This window comes from Triturus cristatus, chromosome 2_2 (genome assembly GCF_964204655.1).
Source record: "Triturus cristatus chromosome 2_2, aTriCri1.1, whole genome shotgun sequence".
Taxonomy (NCBI): domain Eukaryota; kingdom Metazoa; phylum Chordata; class Amphibia; order Caudata; family Salamandridae; genus Triturus; species Triturus cristatus.
Window position 1 is genome coordinate 429,595,857 of NC_140582.1, and position 17,033 is coordinate 429,612,889.

At 48.1% G+C, this 17,033-nt stretch overlaps 1 protein-coding gene across 1 annotated transcript in view; it reads right to left on the bottom strand.

The window, feature by feature from the left end:
- The window catches only part of MGARP (mitochondria localized glutamic acid rich protein), a 543,910-nt gene that overhangs the window by 21,509 nt on the left and 505,368 nt on the right, over window positions 1–17,033 (bottom strand). Inside the window, exons 5-6 of the mRNA XM_085641521.1 lie at window positions 15,537–15,671; window positions 4,635–4,781 (exon numbers count right to left, since the gene is read on the bottom strand). Of these exons, the coding sequence (XP_085497647.1) occupies window positions 4,645–4,781; window positions 15,537–15,671 (272 nt within the window). The 3' untranslated portion in view covers window positions 4,635–4,644. The remainder of the gene's footprint in view (window positions 1–4,634; window positions 4,782–15,536; window positions 15,672–17,033) is intronic.

Here is a 17,033-nt window from a genome sequence, read left to right on the forward strand (position 1 = left end):
GATTTACTACTCATGCGCGGGGGGTACCTAATTGGGTCAACCCTAAGTCAGCCCTCACCCTCGAACCGGTAGACACGGACAGAGACAGTAGATACACAATTTATGGTGCAGGGGGAAGGGTATGGACCTGCTCATAGTTAACAACTACGGCCCTAACTTCCACAACCTGAAGTTTTTTATAGTACTGGCGGACAGACTAGGCCGAGAAGGTGGGGGACTGCAGCTTTGGGGGGTGACCTTAACCTTGTCAGGGACCCAAGACTCGATAGATCGGAGGGCCAGAGAGACACATCACGGCGGCTGCTAGAGCGCAATAGTTAGGTTTGATTTATACGATGTATGGCGCCAGAGACACCCAAACAGAGGAGGCTTTACACACTACTCAGCTTGCCATAATCTACACACCCGCATTGATTATTGGCTGGCAGCTAGGGCACTCAATGAGAGGGTTCGCTCTAGCAGCGTACTTCCCCGCACATTTTCAGATCATTCCCCGATCCTATTGGTGATTGACACACCCCACAGGTCCATTCCTCCCTTCACGTGGAGGTTCCCGCCATACTCCTTACTCGATGCGGTATTTAAGGAAGAATTAGCTGAAGCAATTGAAACGTTTTTGGAAACGAATGTGGGCTCGGTTGATAGCTAACAAGTCGTCTGGGAGACGTTCAAAGTCTATATCTGCGGGGTCACAATGTCCAAACACTGGTGTCCTCAAAGGCATTCGGAAATGCCTGACAGAATTAGAGAAAAAACTAAAGATTTTGGAACAACGTCAGCTGTTGGAACCGAGTGATACCACCAAGCGGGAACTCACAGACCTGCTTGAGAAATATCATGAGGCGGCAGACGACGAAATAAAACACCTTGGTAAATATGCCACAGCGCAGACATATGGAGAGAGGGAAAGACCGGAGGCAGTACTGGCCCAATTGCTTAAGAAACGCCGGGAGAAAACGCTAGTAGCTGAAATCAGGTCAGCAGAAGGTAAGATCCTGACTACAGAGACAGAAGTGGCAGACAGATTCCGTCAATACTATTCTGAACTCTATGCTTCCCGTAGTGGCGGCACAAAGGAGGAAATCACAGATTACCTAATGCACATAAAACTGCAATGGCTCACTAACACTCACCGGGAGTTCCTCATGAGACCTATTGAAAGAGAAGAAATTCTCTTAGCCCTATCCAACATGAAAGCGTGGTGCGCTCCAGGGTCGGACGGCCTCACAGTTTCATTTTATATGGCCATCTTGGACCTCCTACTTCCCCGGCTGACTGCACTTTTTGACGATATGTGCCTTGCTGGAACTATGCCACCATCAATGAGAGAAGCTGTGATAGTGGCTATCCTAAAACCGGGCAAGTCACCAGAGGAATGTGCCTCTTACCGCCCTCTCTCACTACTCAATGTAGATACGAAAATATTCACAAAAATTCCCCCGAACCGTTTGGTTCCCCTAATCCAGGCCCTAGTTGTACCTGAACAGGCGGGCTTTGTGCCTTTCAGGAATTTGACTTACAACTTGCGCACAGTCTTCGGTGCCCTCCAACACATCCGGCCGGAGACGCCGGCAGTGGCAGTCTTCCTCGATATGGAGAAGGCTTTCGACTCTGTCGAATGGCACCTTTATGAGGCAAGTTTTCACCAGGATGGGCTTAGGTCAGGTCTTCATTCAACTACTAGGTGTTCTCTATAATGTTCCCACAGCCAGAATAAAAATAGGTAACCTAGTGACGGAAACTATCAGTATTTCAAGAGGCACACGTCAGGGCTGCCCCCCTGTCCCCTATTTTATATGCGCTGGTGGCGGAACCTCTTGCTTGCACGCTAAGAGAATACCATGGGTACAGAGGTATTAGATTCCCGAGCTATCAGCTCATAGTCTACACATACGCAGATGACACCCTACTATATGTACGAGACACAGAAATCAACCTTTCTCCGGTCCTGCGCGAAGTGGTTCTCTTTGGCGCTCTGTCAGGCCTACGCAAGAACTGGCTGAAATCTATTATATTTCCACTCACACAGAACACACCCCAAATTGAGCTGGACTACCCTTTGCAGTGGTCTACGGATGCGGTAAGGTACCTGGGTACAAGAGTGCATACAGATTCTGAGGTAGTGTTCAGGGAAAACTATGGTGTGGCCATCAGCAAACTGGAAGACGATGTGGATGGTTGGATAAAACTCCCTCTGTCCTTGCTTGGCAGAATCTCCATCATGAAAATGGTAGTGTTGCCACGCCGTTTATTTCTATTCGCTAATATCCCCATGGTTCTCCCATGCTCCTTCTTCCACCGACTTACTACCCTGATGGTAAAGTTAGCTTGGGCGGGTAAGCAGGCACGCGTCAAGGGATACATTCTAACCCTACCATACCACATGGGGGGTCTAGGCGCGCCGGACTTTGATTTATATTACAGAGCTGCGCAGAGCGCACACGCGTATTATTGGATGCATGATTCTCCAGACATCCCGCATCTCCGCATAGAAACAGCGGTGGCGGCTCCACTGCCGGCGTTGATGTTTCAAGCTACTTACCGTAGGACGGGTATTGTGGACTCAATAAACGCAACGACACACGCGTGGCACCAGCTATTGCAACAGCAGGCAGGTGCGATACTCTACTCACCATCTTCCCCGCCTGACTGGTGCCACTGGCTGCCCCCGTGGAGAGATAAAGGGGTTACACGAGCACTCAACACACTGGTAATACAGAATGTCGGTGAGTTCTTTGAAGATGGCGTAGCCAAGACTTGGGGGGGATTTTAACTCCGGTGACCCATCACCCACTATACTCACACAATTTCAGTTCCACAGAACACTACATGCACTGCTAAATATTTTAGGTGACTTACTCGAACCCCCAGAACTTCCAGCATTAACCCACACCATACAGGCGAAATCACCGTTAAGGATAGTTTCCACAATTTATAAATTATCTATGTCCTACAGAGAAAACCACTACACCAAGGCCCGGCTGGCCTGGCAGCGAGACTTGAATAGAGACATTGACGACACAATGAAGACTTACTGCTGCGCCAGCACCCAGCACGTCTCTCTGAACGGTAGGCACAGATTAATACACTTTAAATACCTCAATAGGGTAAACTATACCCCAGAGAGATTGCACAGATATGACCTGCGGGAGGATCCAGCATGCGAGCGTTGCACTACACAGCCTTCTGATTTTCTCCATTTGGCCTGGTCTTGCCCTGGGATATCTGCCTTCTGGGATTTGGTTTTCAAGGAGCGGAGACAGATTACTGAACTGACTCTCGCACCAGAACCAGCACTGGCCTTACTAGGCTATTCTAAACTGTTACCGAAGAGGGTGCGTAGACTGGTGGACATGGGACTACTAACAACCAAGCGCAGGGTGGTAATCTGCTTGTCGCGGGGTCCTGTTCCCACGATGGCACAGTGGTCACGAGACATGATATACTGTAGCACACAGACGGAACTATTCACCGAACTCCTATCCCCACGGAGCAGGCCAAAAAACTTCTGGGAATTGTCCAAAACTTACCTTGCCACTAAGACGAGTGGTGATGGGGCAGAGGCAGACATGACGCAGGACACAACTGACCAATTAACGACATCCCCTGGCCACAACACTGTGAGCAATTCTCCTTGACTTTTAGTTTGACGCTGATATTGCACTGAGGCTGTTTTGAGAGGAACACTTAAGAATTGGGAGTAGCAATAAGGATAATTGAGTTTATACAGCAGTAATAAGATGATCTCACTGTCGTGATGGGGACATGATTGCATTTTCCTGGACACCGTGTGTAACAGCTAATGTCATTCTGTCATATTGAGTCTCAAGTCTGTTTGTTATGAGAAAATCAATAAAATAAATTTAAAAAAAAAAAGTAACGCCTCGTTCCCATGCTTCACCAGCCATCTCACACAATAAGTTTTTTCATCCATGTATTTTGTAGCATGTTACATTATGTTTTACAAGAAGGTGGCTTTGTGAGTGCTGTGAAGCAAAAAGAGCTGAAAAAATAACCAGGGTCATCATGGGGGTAACAGTTCATTACTTTTTGTGTAGCTCTCTATCCTTCCCAACTCGTTGGCAACCTGATTCTTCATTGGACGATGCATCCAGTGAATAATGCTAACAGAAGTAATGTGGGATAGCTTAAGTGGCTGCCCGAAAAATGTTTGAAATGGGGACATGCCCTTGGAAAGTCGTGTTATTTATAGTAGAAAAAGCATGTAGTTTTGAAGTAGGTTAAGCCCTACTTGTATTGTACGTTTTAGTTATGCAGAAGAATATCCATTCGGGTCTAGTTTGCGCTATATAAAACTCTGCAAAAAAAAAAAAAATACCACAAGATGTGCCTACCGTAATCTAAATTGGTCCTTGAAACAAAGAAATACAGTGTTTGGCAGGGCTACTATAATATCTTAAGAAATAATTAAATTATTTCGGCCGCATCTCATTATAACATTTGGTCTGGTAATTATATATTTTCTGTGTTTAGCATGTCCAGTGATAAACTGCCCTGCTTTTTCTTTAAGATTTGACACCAGTAGCCTCAGTAGACAATATTACAATATCAACAGCATGTATTGCTTAAATAGTACAGTTAGAACGTTTTAATTTAAGGACATTATTACGTACTTTCTGGGAGCTAGACAGCTTCTTCTGATTCCATCTCTGGCTTCCTCAATGACAATTCTGAAAGATCTTCAGCCTGTGTCACGTGTTCTTCAGCACTATGCGATGTTTGCTCCACAGTGGAATCCGTTTCATTGTCAGCTGGCATCTCTATGGAATAAGTTAAATACAGTTATTATATTAAAGAATGAAGCAGTGAAAGAAAATAACAAATAAAGTTAAAGAGAACTTTCAAAATAAGGTATAGTTTATAAAGACAAGCAAGATGATACAGACAGCAGAGAAGGCAATAATGGGCAGGAGTCCTGTCTTTTCACTCAGGGTGCAAACACTGCTGGTTAAAGTCCTCAATTCATAATCAGCTTACTGGTTTCAATCTGGGCTTCCCTCTCGGACCATGTTTCCCTTTTGGCAAGTCACCTATCGACCCAAAGCATAAGTAAAGGAACTGTTCATATTTAGCCCTGAGAAACTTGCTCAGAGATTAAAAAAAACACTTTACTTATCAAGAATGGTTATCACTGTAACTGCTTAAGAAAATGTTAGCTGAAACAACTGCTAGTAAAACAGTGACATATTATAGGGACTTTGCTTTCACTAGAACATGCGTCTAAAGACGGACTTGTCGACCTTGACATAAAGATTCAGTCAGCAGTGTGTACCAAATGTGTGCACTTATCCCCACAACTCATGCAGAAATATTGCAGATTTACATTTCTCCCAGAACGACAAGTGCTAAAGCTGTCTTGTTTATTGTAGATCTTTAATCCTATTGAAGGGTGACGAGAATTTTAAAGCAAAAAAACGGGACATTTCACAAAAATAGAAGGAGGACTATAATTTTACGTCAAGTGAGCGCACAGAATGACAGCGCTCCTCAGCAGAGAATTTTTTTTTTTTTTAAAAACCTTTATTTCTTCAAGAGTCTGGACACAGCTATTCAGCCGACAACCCGGAGGTTCGGCAGCTTCGTTAGAGAAGGACAAAGAAGCGTCCACATTGCATTAAAGGAGCAGTGAAAAGATTTCATTTTTAAGTAAACACGAACAAACAACAAACCCCAGCAAGGCAAAAACACTGAATGCCCATGGTGAAAGCCCCCCAGGGGAGGCCGGACCCCAATCATCTAACAGTCACAGTACTGTGATAAGAGGAAGAAGGGGGACAGCAGAGGCCCAAGAAGTCAATTAATCATCACATCTTATATACTGAGCTGGAAAGAATGTCAAGAAGAAAGCTGTTCCTCGGGGGGATCCAAATCAGGGGCAAGACATATTCCCCCCCTGTATTGATTCCACCGCCCCCAGATGGCGTGCCACTTCCGAGGGCGGCCTCTAGCGCAATATACTGTCTTCTCCCTGAGCATACTCCAATCCATATTTTCTTTCCACGCAGTCAATGTGGGGGCCCCCGCGGAGCCCCACAATCGCGCGATATCTCTCTTAGCGACCATGTTACCCAGAGTCACCCATTGGGTCTGTGCCGCATCGTGATCAGTGGGCCCCCAGACATTCAGGAGACAACACCGCGCTTCCGGCTGCATAGCAATGCCCGTCACCTCCCCCATCACTGCATGGACTCTCCTCCAGAATTCCGCGATGACACCACATTCCCAGATGATATGCAGGAAAGTACCCACCATACCACATCCCCTCCTACATAGGCCTTCCTCAGAGAACCCCATATGAACCAGCCTTGGCCCCGTCACATACACTCGATGCAGTATTTTGAGCTGCACCAGCCTCAGACGCGACGGGATCGCAACCTCCTTGGGAGAGGAAACAGCAGACTGCCAATCCTCGTCATCCAACTCGAGTCCATCCCTAGTCCACTGGTCCCGCAGCCCCAGAAGCGCATCCGCCCGGACGTTTATCAATTTCTTGTAGATGAGCGAGATCGTGCTCTCAGGCATATGGCCATCAAGGATCCGGTCCTCCAAAGGAGAAGACTCAGGCACCTTCTCACCCTCCACGAGGACTGACCGGAGGGCATGACGCACCTGAACATAGCGGAAAAACTCGGAAGTCCCCAACTCATACTCCTTCTGCAACTCTTCAAAGGACTTCACCCTCCCCTTAATCAGCACATCTCCGACCCTGGAGATGCCGATCAGGTCCCATTTATCAAAACCTTTTGTATGCCAAAGCCTACCCAATCTTTCAGATTCAAACAGCGGGGTAGCGAGGGTGAGCCTATCCTTCCAGCCCAGCGAGTCAGTTGCCATCTTCCACACACGCACCGCCACCCCAGTGGGCCCCGTGAGGGACGAGTCCAGGGACCGCGAGTACAACGCCCTGTGATAGTTACCACCACGCAGCAACCACCTATCCATGGCATAACCAGGGCTGAGGGCAGGGCCATAGAGACCATGATTAATCGCGCTCAGCTGGGTGGCCCAATAGTAGCGTCGGATGTCTGGAAGCGCAATACCCCCATCATACCATGGAAGCGTCAACTTAGCAATTGCTATTCGCGGCCGCCCGTCCCACAGCAACGTTCGTTGGAGGCTTTCGATCTCCCGAAAGTATTTGGCCGGTACCCAATCTAGAGTATTCTGCAATGCGTAGAGGAACCGGGGAAGAGACATCATTTTGAACAAGGCAGCGCGCCCAACGAGGGAGAGCGGCAGCCTCCGCCAGCCCTCTACATCCCGCCGCAGGCACGCCAGGGGGGGGAGCAGGTTCCTCTCATACCGCAAAGCGGAGTCCGTGGAGATAAAGATCCCCAGATACACGAAGCCCTGCTGAGCGATCTGGATCGAACAAGTTCGCGGGATCGGTGGAACCTCGCCACTCAGAACATATAAATACGATTTACTCCAGTTGATGACGAGACCCGAATTCCAACCGAAAGATGTAAGAACGTCACAGACAACTATCAGTGATTTCTTGGGCGAGGCAAGATACAACAGGATGTCATCAGCATATAGCGAAATGCGGTCCTCGTGTTCGGGCGACCATCTAAGTCCCCGTATATCCGGGTTCCAGCGTATCCACGCCGCCAGTGGCTCAAGGGCGAGGGCGAACAACAATGGCGACAGGGGGCAACCTTGCCGAGTGCCCCTCCCAAGCTGAAACGGAGTCGACGCCCGGCCATTTACCACCACACTCGCAAGGGGTCCTTCATACAGCAACCTCACCCAGCTCACAAAGCCATGGCCAAAGCCGAACTTGGCCAGCACAGCCCACAAATATGCCCATTCCACCGTATCAAAGGCCATCGTGGCATCGAGAGACGCCACAACGGCTGGTTCACGCAGCGTGCCCGCCCTGGCGATTACGCCATGAAGGCGCCGAAGGTTTAACGCGGTGTTACGATGCGGAATAAAACCGGATTGATCCGGGTGGATCAGGTCTCCAAGTACCCTGATCAATCGGGCCGCAAGGACTTTAGCCAGAATCTTCGGCTCGGCGTTAAGAAGTGAGATAGGCCTATATGAGGCACACTTATCTCGGGGTTTACCATCTTTGTGTATAACAACAATTGTCGCCAGTCGCTGATCCAACGGGAGGGTCCCACTCCCCCGCGCCTCCACGAACATGGCGCGCAGGTGAGGGGCAACCCTATCCGGAAACAGCTTATACAGGTCAATTGGCAAGCCATTCGGGCCCGAGGCCTTGCCCGAGTTCAGCGCGCGGATAGCTCCCGCCACCTCATCGACCGTTATGTCTCCATCCAAATCGTCCCTATCTACGTCGGAAAGACAGGGCAAAGCGATATCACGCAAGAGGTCACGCGAGTCCTCGGGCGGCCTATCCGACACTGAGGCATAAACCATACGGAAATAGTCCGTGAAGCACTGTACAATCCTCTCAGGTTCCACAATCACCTCTCCCCCCTCTCCCGTCAACTCCGGCACTACTCTATTAACCCGTTCTTTTTTGTCCAGCCAAGCTAGGAGTTTCCCGGCCTTGTCACCAACATCATACAAGCGCCCCTGCTGTTCCCTACTGAGGGTCTTAGCAGCATTCGTCACCAGGTCCTTATACTCGGCTTGCTTCAAGCTCAGCTCATGCAGTGAGGCCTCTGTAACCTCCTCCTCTAGCGCTCCCTCCAAAGCCACGATCTCCTCCTCAACCTGCATAACCTCGCCATCTCTCCGCCGCTTGGCCGCCACTACAAGGGAGAGGGCCTCCCCTCGCAGCACGGTCTTAAATGCTTCCCACAGCGACACTGCCGAGTCCACGGATCCCTGATTATCCTTGAAAAAATTATCCACTGTCTTCACCAGTGCGCTGCGCATCTTGGGGTCTCGGAAGTACCAAGGGTTAATAGGAGCCACTCTTCCCCCTCCCTCACGGCCAACATCCAGCCTGACCCACACTGGCGAATGGTCCGATATACCACGCGCCATGTGCCTGGCCTCGGACACCATTGAGGCATGCGCAGCCAGAGTGAGCAGGTAATCAATCCTGGAGAGGCTACCATGCGCTCCGGAGTGGAAGGTGTATTGGCTCTGTGTGGGGTGCCAGAGCCTCCAGCAGTCTATCAGGCCAAGAGTGTCAAGAAAGTCTGGAAGCCACTTCTGAGCCCCCCCTGTGTCTCTGGGCGGGTATCTATCCAGCAGCCCAGAGCCTACAGCATTGAAGTCACCCCCCACCACAAGCATACCCCCCGGGAGATCCAGCAAGGCCCTACCCAGATCCGTAAACGTGGAGGCCTGCAGGGCCGGCGGGACATAAACCGAAACTAAAACCAAAGTTCTTCCTTCCCACCGGCCCGCCACCGCCACAAACCTCCCCCTATCGTCAACAATGGTGGAGTCCACCTCAAATGGTAGCGAGGCTCTGACTAGGATGCCCACACCCCTGGACCCAGAGGAAAATCCCGAATGTGCTATGAATTTATAACCCTTCCTATTAAGAGCATAGCACGTGTTACCTATAGCGTGCGTCTCCTGCAGTAGGGCGACATCCGGCAATGACCGTTTCAGGAATTGCAAAACAATCCCGCGCTTAATGCGATCCCCCAAACCATTAACATTCCAGCTAATATCACTTAAACCCCTACCCCCCATCCCCAAACGTAAGGAGGCCCACCCCACACCCGAAGAGCCACCATGGAACAGTCCTGAAAATAATCAATACGCCTTGCAGAAACAAACCCCCCAACAACAAACCCAAAATCCCAACTATCCCCCCCACCCTGCACCCCTGCTGCAGCTTACAAAGCCCCCCCAACTTGCAGTGTGCCTGTCGCCCTACCAAACCCAAAATCTACAAAAAGTACCCTAAGGGAGGAAAGAGCTCCCCTCGTCCTCCCACAACCCTCCGTATTTACTGCATTCTGTTCAAGTCATTAACTAGAGTCAAATCGAGTCAGTCCGGTTCCGAAGACATCAACCTTGTTCATCCCGGCCACTGTCCCCGTCTGCGGCAGTGTCCTCTCCCGTCCGTCGTCGGGGCAGAGCGTCCAGCCATTCATCGGCCATGACAGGCGACTCAAAAAAGAATGTTCGGTCTTCGTACACCACACGTAGTCTGGCAGGGAAGAGCATGGCATATTTCAGTTCCCTCTCCCGAAGCCGCCTCTTCACCCCCAGGAAGCCCTGCCTCTGCCTCTGCACCTGCTGGGTGAAGTCAGGATAGAAATTCACCGAAGCGTTCTGGAAGGGGACCGGGCCCGTCACCCTCGATGCTTGCAGGATAGCGTCCCGATCTCGAAAATGTAAGAGCCGGGCGACAATCGGCCTCGGTGGGGCTCCCACCTTGGGCCTACCACCCGGCACTCTATGGGCCCTCTCAACTGCGAAAAACTTTCCAAGACCCTTAGGCTGCAGATGGTTAAGCACCAAGTCCTCCACTAGCAGGTCTACAGAAGTCTCGTCCGAGGACTCCGGGACCCCGATAACGCGCACGTTGTTGCGCCTGGCCCGGCTCTCAAAGTCCTCCAGCCGACGGGCGGCGAGATCACTCTCGGTCCGCAACTTACGGACCTCGGTCTGTAGTTCCGAGACATCATCAGCGAGGCCCGTGGTCTTGAGGTCCAGGGTTTTAACTCGTTCGTTCGTTTTGCCCAAATCCGCGCAGATCAGATTAACGTCCACCAAGATGGCATCCACTTTGTGCGCCAGGGCATCAAACTGTCTCCCAATCGAAGTCTGCAGCCCTTCGAGCGCGCCCATGACATCCTGGAGCGAGAGCTCCGGGGCCAAGGGTGAGGCAGTCTTCTGTGCATCCGGCGACTGGATCGGTCCACCCGGTGACCCCTTCTGCTGGGCGTAGCGGTCCATATTATTGGCCGGAGTATAGGCTCCCTGCCTGGTGGCCTTAGGCTTCAGCCGATCCACCTCTGCTTTGCCCGACATGATTGGCTCAAGCAGGTCGGTTCAAACAGGACGACCCTCTTCCAGCGAAATAAGGCAGGAGTGCACAGTCCTGCGATGGGCCGCCAGAGTAGCGTGCAGAGCGTCCAAATGATAATAAAGCAGCCGAGAGCACTCCCTGGGCAGGGCCAACAAAGGGCGAGAAAGTGAAAGTGAAAGGATGGGGACCTCCGTCCGGTAGTTCACACCTCGCCTGGCCGCTGTTGTTCAATTAGAGGTCGGGCATCCTGCCAACTCTAGCCCCTGGCATCCCTCGGAGATAGGCCTCAATCTTCCGCCATGCATAACTCCGGTTCCCGGTGGGCGATCCGACCGCGGGTAGCATCAATCGCCTCCCTGACAAGTCATCTGCACGATGCCATGCATGCAAACAGGATTAGAGACAGGATAGTCGATGGAGGGCACGAGGGTCTCGGGAGCTCAAAGCTCACGCGGCCATCTTGGTCAAGCGCTAGGCTCCTCCCCCAGCAGAGAATTTAAAAATAGGCAGTAAGAACATACATAAAATGCAATTTTTAAACCCAGTAGCTTGCCTGTGGATTAAATCGCTTTCTTGGAGCAATTGCTAACTATGCCTGCTTTGTAAAACATAAAAAACACGTCCCCCTGTTTTTAGTCGACCCGCTCCAAAATCCGGGACATGAGCTACATTTTTCTAAATGTGCCAGGACAGCTGGTGAAAAACGGGGACCGTCCTGGCAAATCCAGGACAATTGGTCACCCTACATTATAGGAGTCGAAGATCCTGTTGGCACTGGGAGTCATGAAAAGACTGTTCTGCTTCATGTTAATTTATTTGATAGTTTCACTCTTAAAACCAAAATTGCATTAATACCATGAATATGAGAAACAACCTTTGGTACAAACTAAACATAAATAAGTTGTAAAATCACCATTATTTCTATCAAGAATTGTAAGCTAGTGTCTGTTAGACCTGGCAGACTTGGCGTGGGTTTCCCCTGCATTTTTGCCTTTGCCTCCTGTATTTTCACTGTGAGATGAATTTCGTTTGCTTTGGGCACTTTGCCACTGCTGTTCAGTGTCAAAGTGCAAGTGCTCTCTTAGTAAATTGTTGTAATGGATTGGTGGTTCCATGGTTGGGTTATTTGGTTTAGTACTGAGTCCCTAGTACAGTGCCCCATGTGTGCCCAGGGCCTGTCAACCAAATGCTGCCAGTGGCTTTGCAGCACTGATTGTGCCACCCACACAAGCAGCTTTGCAACAAGGTCTCAGACCTGCCATTGCAGTGCCTGTGTGCAGTCTAGTACTGCCACGTCGATCTGGCAAGTGCCCTAAACTTCCCTTTTCTTACATGTGAGTCACCCCTAAGGTAGGCCCAAGGTACCCTGTGGGCAGGGTGCAGTGTATGTGAAAGGTAGGACATGCCCTGATATGTATGTAGCATGTCCTGATAGTGAAATACTGCCAATTTCGTATTGTAAGGCTTTCTGTCCCCATAGGATAGAATAGGGAGTTTGCTCATAACCTCTTATGAGCATTACTGCCCATGGGAACAAGATAGGAAAATAAAGTGTGATAAGCCTCAACTCAGAATGTCAAGATGCATCTTTTAGTGAGGGTGATTTTCACATTCTGGGTTTGAAAATACCACTTTTAGAAAGTAGGTATTTTCTTGCCTAACCATCCAGTGTGCCTCTGCTAGGTTGTGTATTGACTGTCTGACTTTAGAGGAGCAGGGGCTGGGGATTTGCATTCTGTTCAGATAGCCACTTGGGGGGTTAGGCGTGTCTTGCCTTTCCAGGGTGAGTCAGGGCTGGGCTGAATAGACCTGGGCTGCATTCAGATAAGGGGGAGGAGATTTATTTTACACCTGAATGGGCCTGGTCTGCCAAGGACACAGCTGTCTCCACCTCCTGCCAGGAAGCTGCACCAGAGAGGACAGAACTGGTTTTGGCTGGGCAAAGACACTGCCTTCAGAGAACAAAGGATTTTGTATTATGAAAAGAGGGGCCTAGATTCCAGTCTTTTAGATCACTTTTGGACTTCAAGAGGAACCTCTGCCAAGGAGAACAGCTAGAGAAACTGGAGGAGTGCTGTGTGCTGTCTGGAGTTGGCCTGCAGTGGCTGTTTCTGCCAAGGAGAGGAACTGTGCGTGTATCCTGCTTGAGAAGGTATCTCCAAGGGCTTGGAAGTGGAGTTTGCCCCCTGTTCAAGATGTCTCAGGAACAGCAAAGACATCACCATCCTTCTGGGAAATGTCTCTGGAACCGCTGGTTTCAGCCACTGCAGAAGAAAAGGGCAACCAACTCCGTCACCGAGTCCGTCACACGATTCCGTGTCCAGAAGGCCCCGCAGAAGGCACCGCCACACTACGCACCGCGACCTTGGCCTCACTGCGCCGTCTTGATGCCATCACCGAGCCGTTGCTCGCACCGCACCGCGTCCTGTGGGCACCAAATGCAGCACCGCCCCACTTCACCCTGCCTGGACGTCACCGACACCACCGCTGCCCAACCGGAACATCGACCGGCTCCGTCATCTGCAACGCAACCTGCCAGCACCACATCAAGCACCGCCTCACCCTGCACCACAAGCCTTGGTCTCACAAACGCCATCTGGACGACCGTCTCCGAGTCCCTGCCTGCACCGCCTTGTGAGGGCACCACACCCTGTACCGCTTCCACTTTATGCAAAGCAACCTGCGACGGTTGCCCAGACTGGCGCGTACCATCATGTCGGCCACAACAAGAAAGGTACGGTTTTCGAGTATATCTTCGCTTCAGGCTGGGATTGTTAGACACTGTTGTTTTCAGCATTGCTGTAGCCCCGGACAGAGCTACTGACTCGGAAGAACTGTGTTTTTCTGCTATTTTTGCATTTTAAAGGTTATCTTGCAAATAAACTATTTTTACAGTAATGTATTGTGAGTTTTTGTCGTATTTGGTCTTGTTGGTTTAGATAAAGTTTTACTTATTTTTCTGAACTGGTGTGATGTCCATTTGTAGTGTTTTCACTGTCTTACTTCATGTGTTGACAAATATTTTACACACTGCCTCTGAGATAAGCCTGTCTGCTCGTGCCAAGCTACTAAGGGGGTGAGCAGGGGTTATTTTAGGAGTGTATCCTCCTTACCCTGACTAGCAAGAAGGGTCCCTACTTGGACAAAGGTGTAAACCCTTGCCAACTAGAGACCCTCATTTCTAACAGTGTCCAATTTACAACAGCACACATTTCACCGACCCTTCTCGTAGAAGCTAATGCAACCATCAACACACCTTTGCAAGAAAATTTTCTTAAATACAGCTGAGAAGTTATGTGTGTGTGTATATAGCTATCATACAATCAGGTATGAAACAGCTGAGAAAACATAACTCAAACAAAGCATGAGGATGGAAGTAGATCCCGCGGATTATATTTGGAGGAGCCGAGATGCAGCTTTAAAATAAGTCCTGAAGTTACAGTGGAAAGGTTGGTTTCTAGTCTAAGGGCAAATGGGTAAGTGTATGTGATGTGGGTCTCTTGGACAGGAGTAGTTTGGGTAAAGTAGCAGACTCTCTCTGAGGTTTTAAGAGACCTCTGAACAAACAGTGTACTTACACTGTAATGTTTGGACCCAAATGAAGCTAGTGGAGAAGGCACAGGGTGATGGTGGTGGAGACATCAGATTGCTGAATCTGCTGCGCGCTGAGACAACTCTATCAAAGGTATCTATCAAAGGTATTTAAATTTTTTAGTAATCTTGGACTCATTCTTTTTCTTAGGAAGGCTCAGTTACAGTGTGTTGTAGTAACCCGCCTCAGAAAGATTAGTAACCATTGCTGCCAAAAGTAATTGTTCCAGTTTTAAGCAACCCAACTTATCTGTGGGCCCATTCTCAATTTGATATAAACCCCACTTCCCAGCCCATTCCCTCTGTCCAAAAATGTCATAAGGAAACAATGTATAAAGGGAATTCTGAAGTGGGAAGAGGTTTGAAAATCTATATCGTCTTGGATCCTCCCTACAAGGAGATTCACCCTTTTTGGCCACCAAGGTTATGGTTACATATTTAATTTTGAGGTGTCTTCTCAGAAAGGTCTACTGGCCATTTTGTGTGGATTCCTGAGTTGTACCTGAGTAATGAATTATGTAAGGGCTTAGCTAATGCAAAGCCTTAACCAATGTTTTTTTAAAGAACAACCGTGCATGTTCTCCAGGAAGCATCCATTAGTTTAAAAATAAAGAGCCGATTCATAAAATATCAAGCATCAATTAAGTGTCACAAGTTGGATTTGCTATTGTAAAGTGGAAATCCTGATTCACATGCTCATGATCTGTAGATATTTTGAACGTAAATAAATGTAGTCATGCCGAAAAGTATATTGGCTTAGTATATGGCTGGCACCAAACTGAGGTGGCATGGTGTGCAAAATAACGATGGCCTGGGCTGCGGCCCGAGTAATTAATTCGGGCTGATATTAATTCAAGCATTCCATCCATCACTTTTTTGTAACTTCAGTCTGCCACAAATTACAGCATTAGACAACAATGTACATGTTACAGAACATACTAATTACAAGGTTTTGCAACACAGATTTTAATACCAGAGAATATCACACCCATTACAACACACACAGTACCTTGTTCAGAGGCAGTATGTGGATTCTGGAATGACACTTCAAATACTTCTTCACTGGTTGCTATTTCTTCAGAAATATGTGGTGCATCCCCTGGAGCAGTAAACATTTCATCCTTTGCAACTTCAACTTTAGTTTCTGTAGAACAGATTAAAATACTAGTGTTATGGAATTATATAAAGAAATATTATCAAGGAAATGTTATATGTTTATTGGACATACAAAATAACTAAAAACATAGCTCTTAAAAGGAAATCATACACAGACATTGCAGCCTTCAGATATATATTACAGTGAGTAACAAAAGAAACTGCATCTGCTTAAAAACACAAATTCACTTGATCCCAGTTTAAAGCCATTTTTCTACAATACCACTGTAAGAAATTCACAATCCTAAACAGCCACTAGAGTTTCATTTGGCACAGGGTGAGGAGCATTTCGTGAGCCCACCTATGCTTGAATACTGTAGATTGTAATGTCGTCCCTAGAAATGGTTTCTCTAGTATATTTGTCCTGAAACTATCATAATGTCAATGAAGTGGATAAGGAGGGCCAATCTCCATCTTCAGTCCTACCCCAAAGTCCAGCTAGATTCCAGATAAGGCACCCAAAGGAGGAATCACCCTTCTGTGTTTCTATCCCATTGGTATGTCCTATTGGGGGTGTGAAAATGGATAGTCAGTCTGTCCCGTCTGCTGTCATTTGGAGTACAACACTTGCTTTTTACTCTGGCTGGATCTAGGAATGCATATCGTTGCGACTTAAGCCTATTTTTAAATCACTGGTTCTTAGTGATTGATCCAAAACCAACAATGGGCTACTAATGTAGATATGCCTTTCACAGATGAGTGGCAGCTACAGCATTGATAGTATCTTCCAATAAGGAAAACATTCTGTACTAATCACCCTTATACCCATCACTGATTTTAGCTTCAGTTCAGAAAAACTTTATTTCGATCACTTTTGATCACTCTCCAAATGTTTTATTCTTTCATCTGAGGGTCTAAGTTTTACTTGCCTCAGTTTTCCCAGCTGCCTTGCCTGATTCTGCCTTGGTATGCTTCGAAACACTATTCTTTCTTCCCTTTTTTCATATTTTCCTTCTCCCTTGTATCTCACCTCCCTCCCTCCTATCACCCTAGTTCAACACCCTCTTGTTCTGTCTTTTCAATATTCACCTAATTATAGGTCTTTGAATGGACCTTAATTTTCTCTTCTTTGCTACCTTCTTTTGTTACTTTCACCCTCCTGCATCTTTCACTCCTTATGGTCATTTCTTTCATTCTTATACTTTTGCTGACATTCTTTTGTTCCTTTTTCTGTTCTATGTCCCTTCTTTCCATCGCTACATTTCTATTTTCTTATTTACCTATTCGGTTTACTGTTTCTATCTCCATTTTTCTAATTTCATTTTTTTCTTTCCTTCTTTTTACAATAGCCTCTAGTTTTCCCCACTTCATTTTCTTTTTTTAGCTTCCTTGCTTATTCTTTCTATCGACA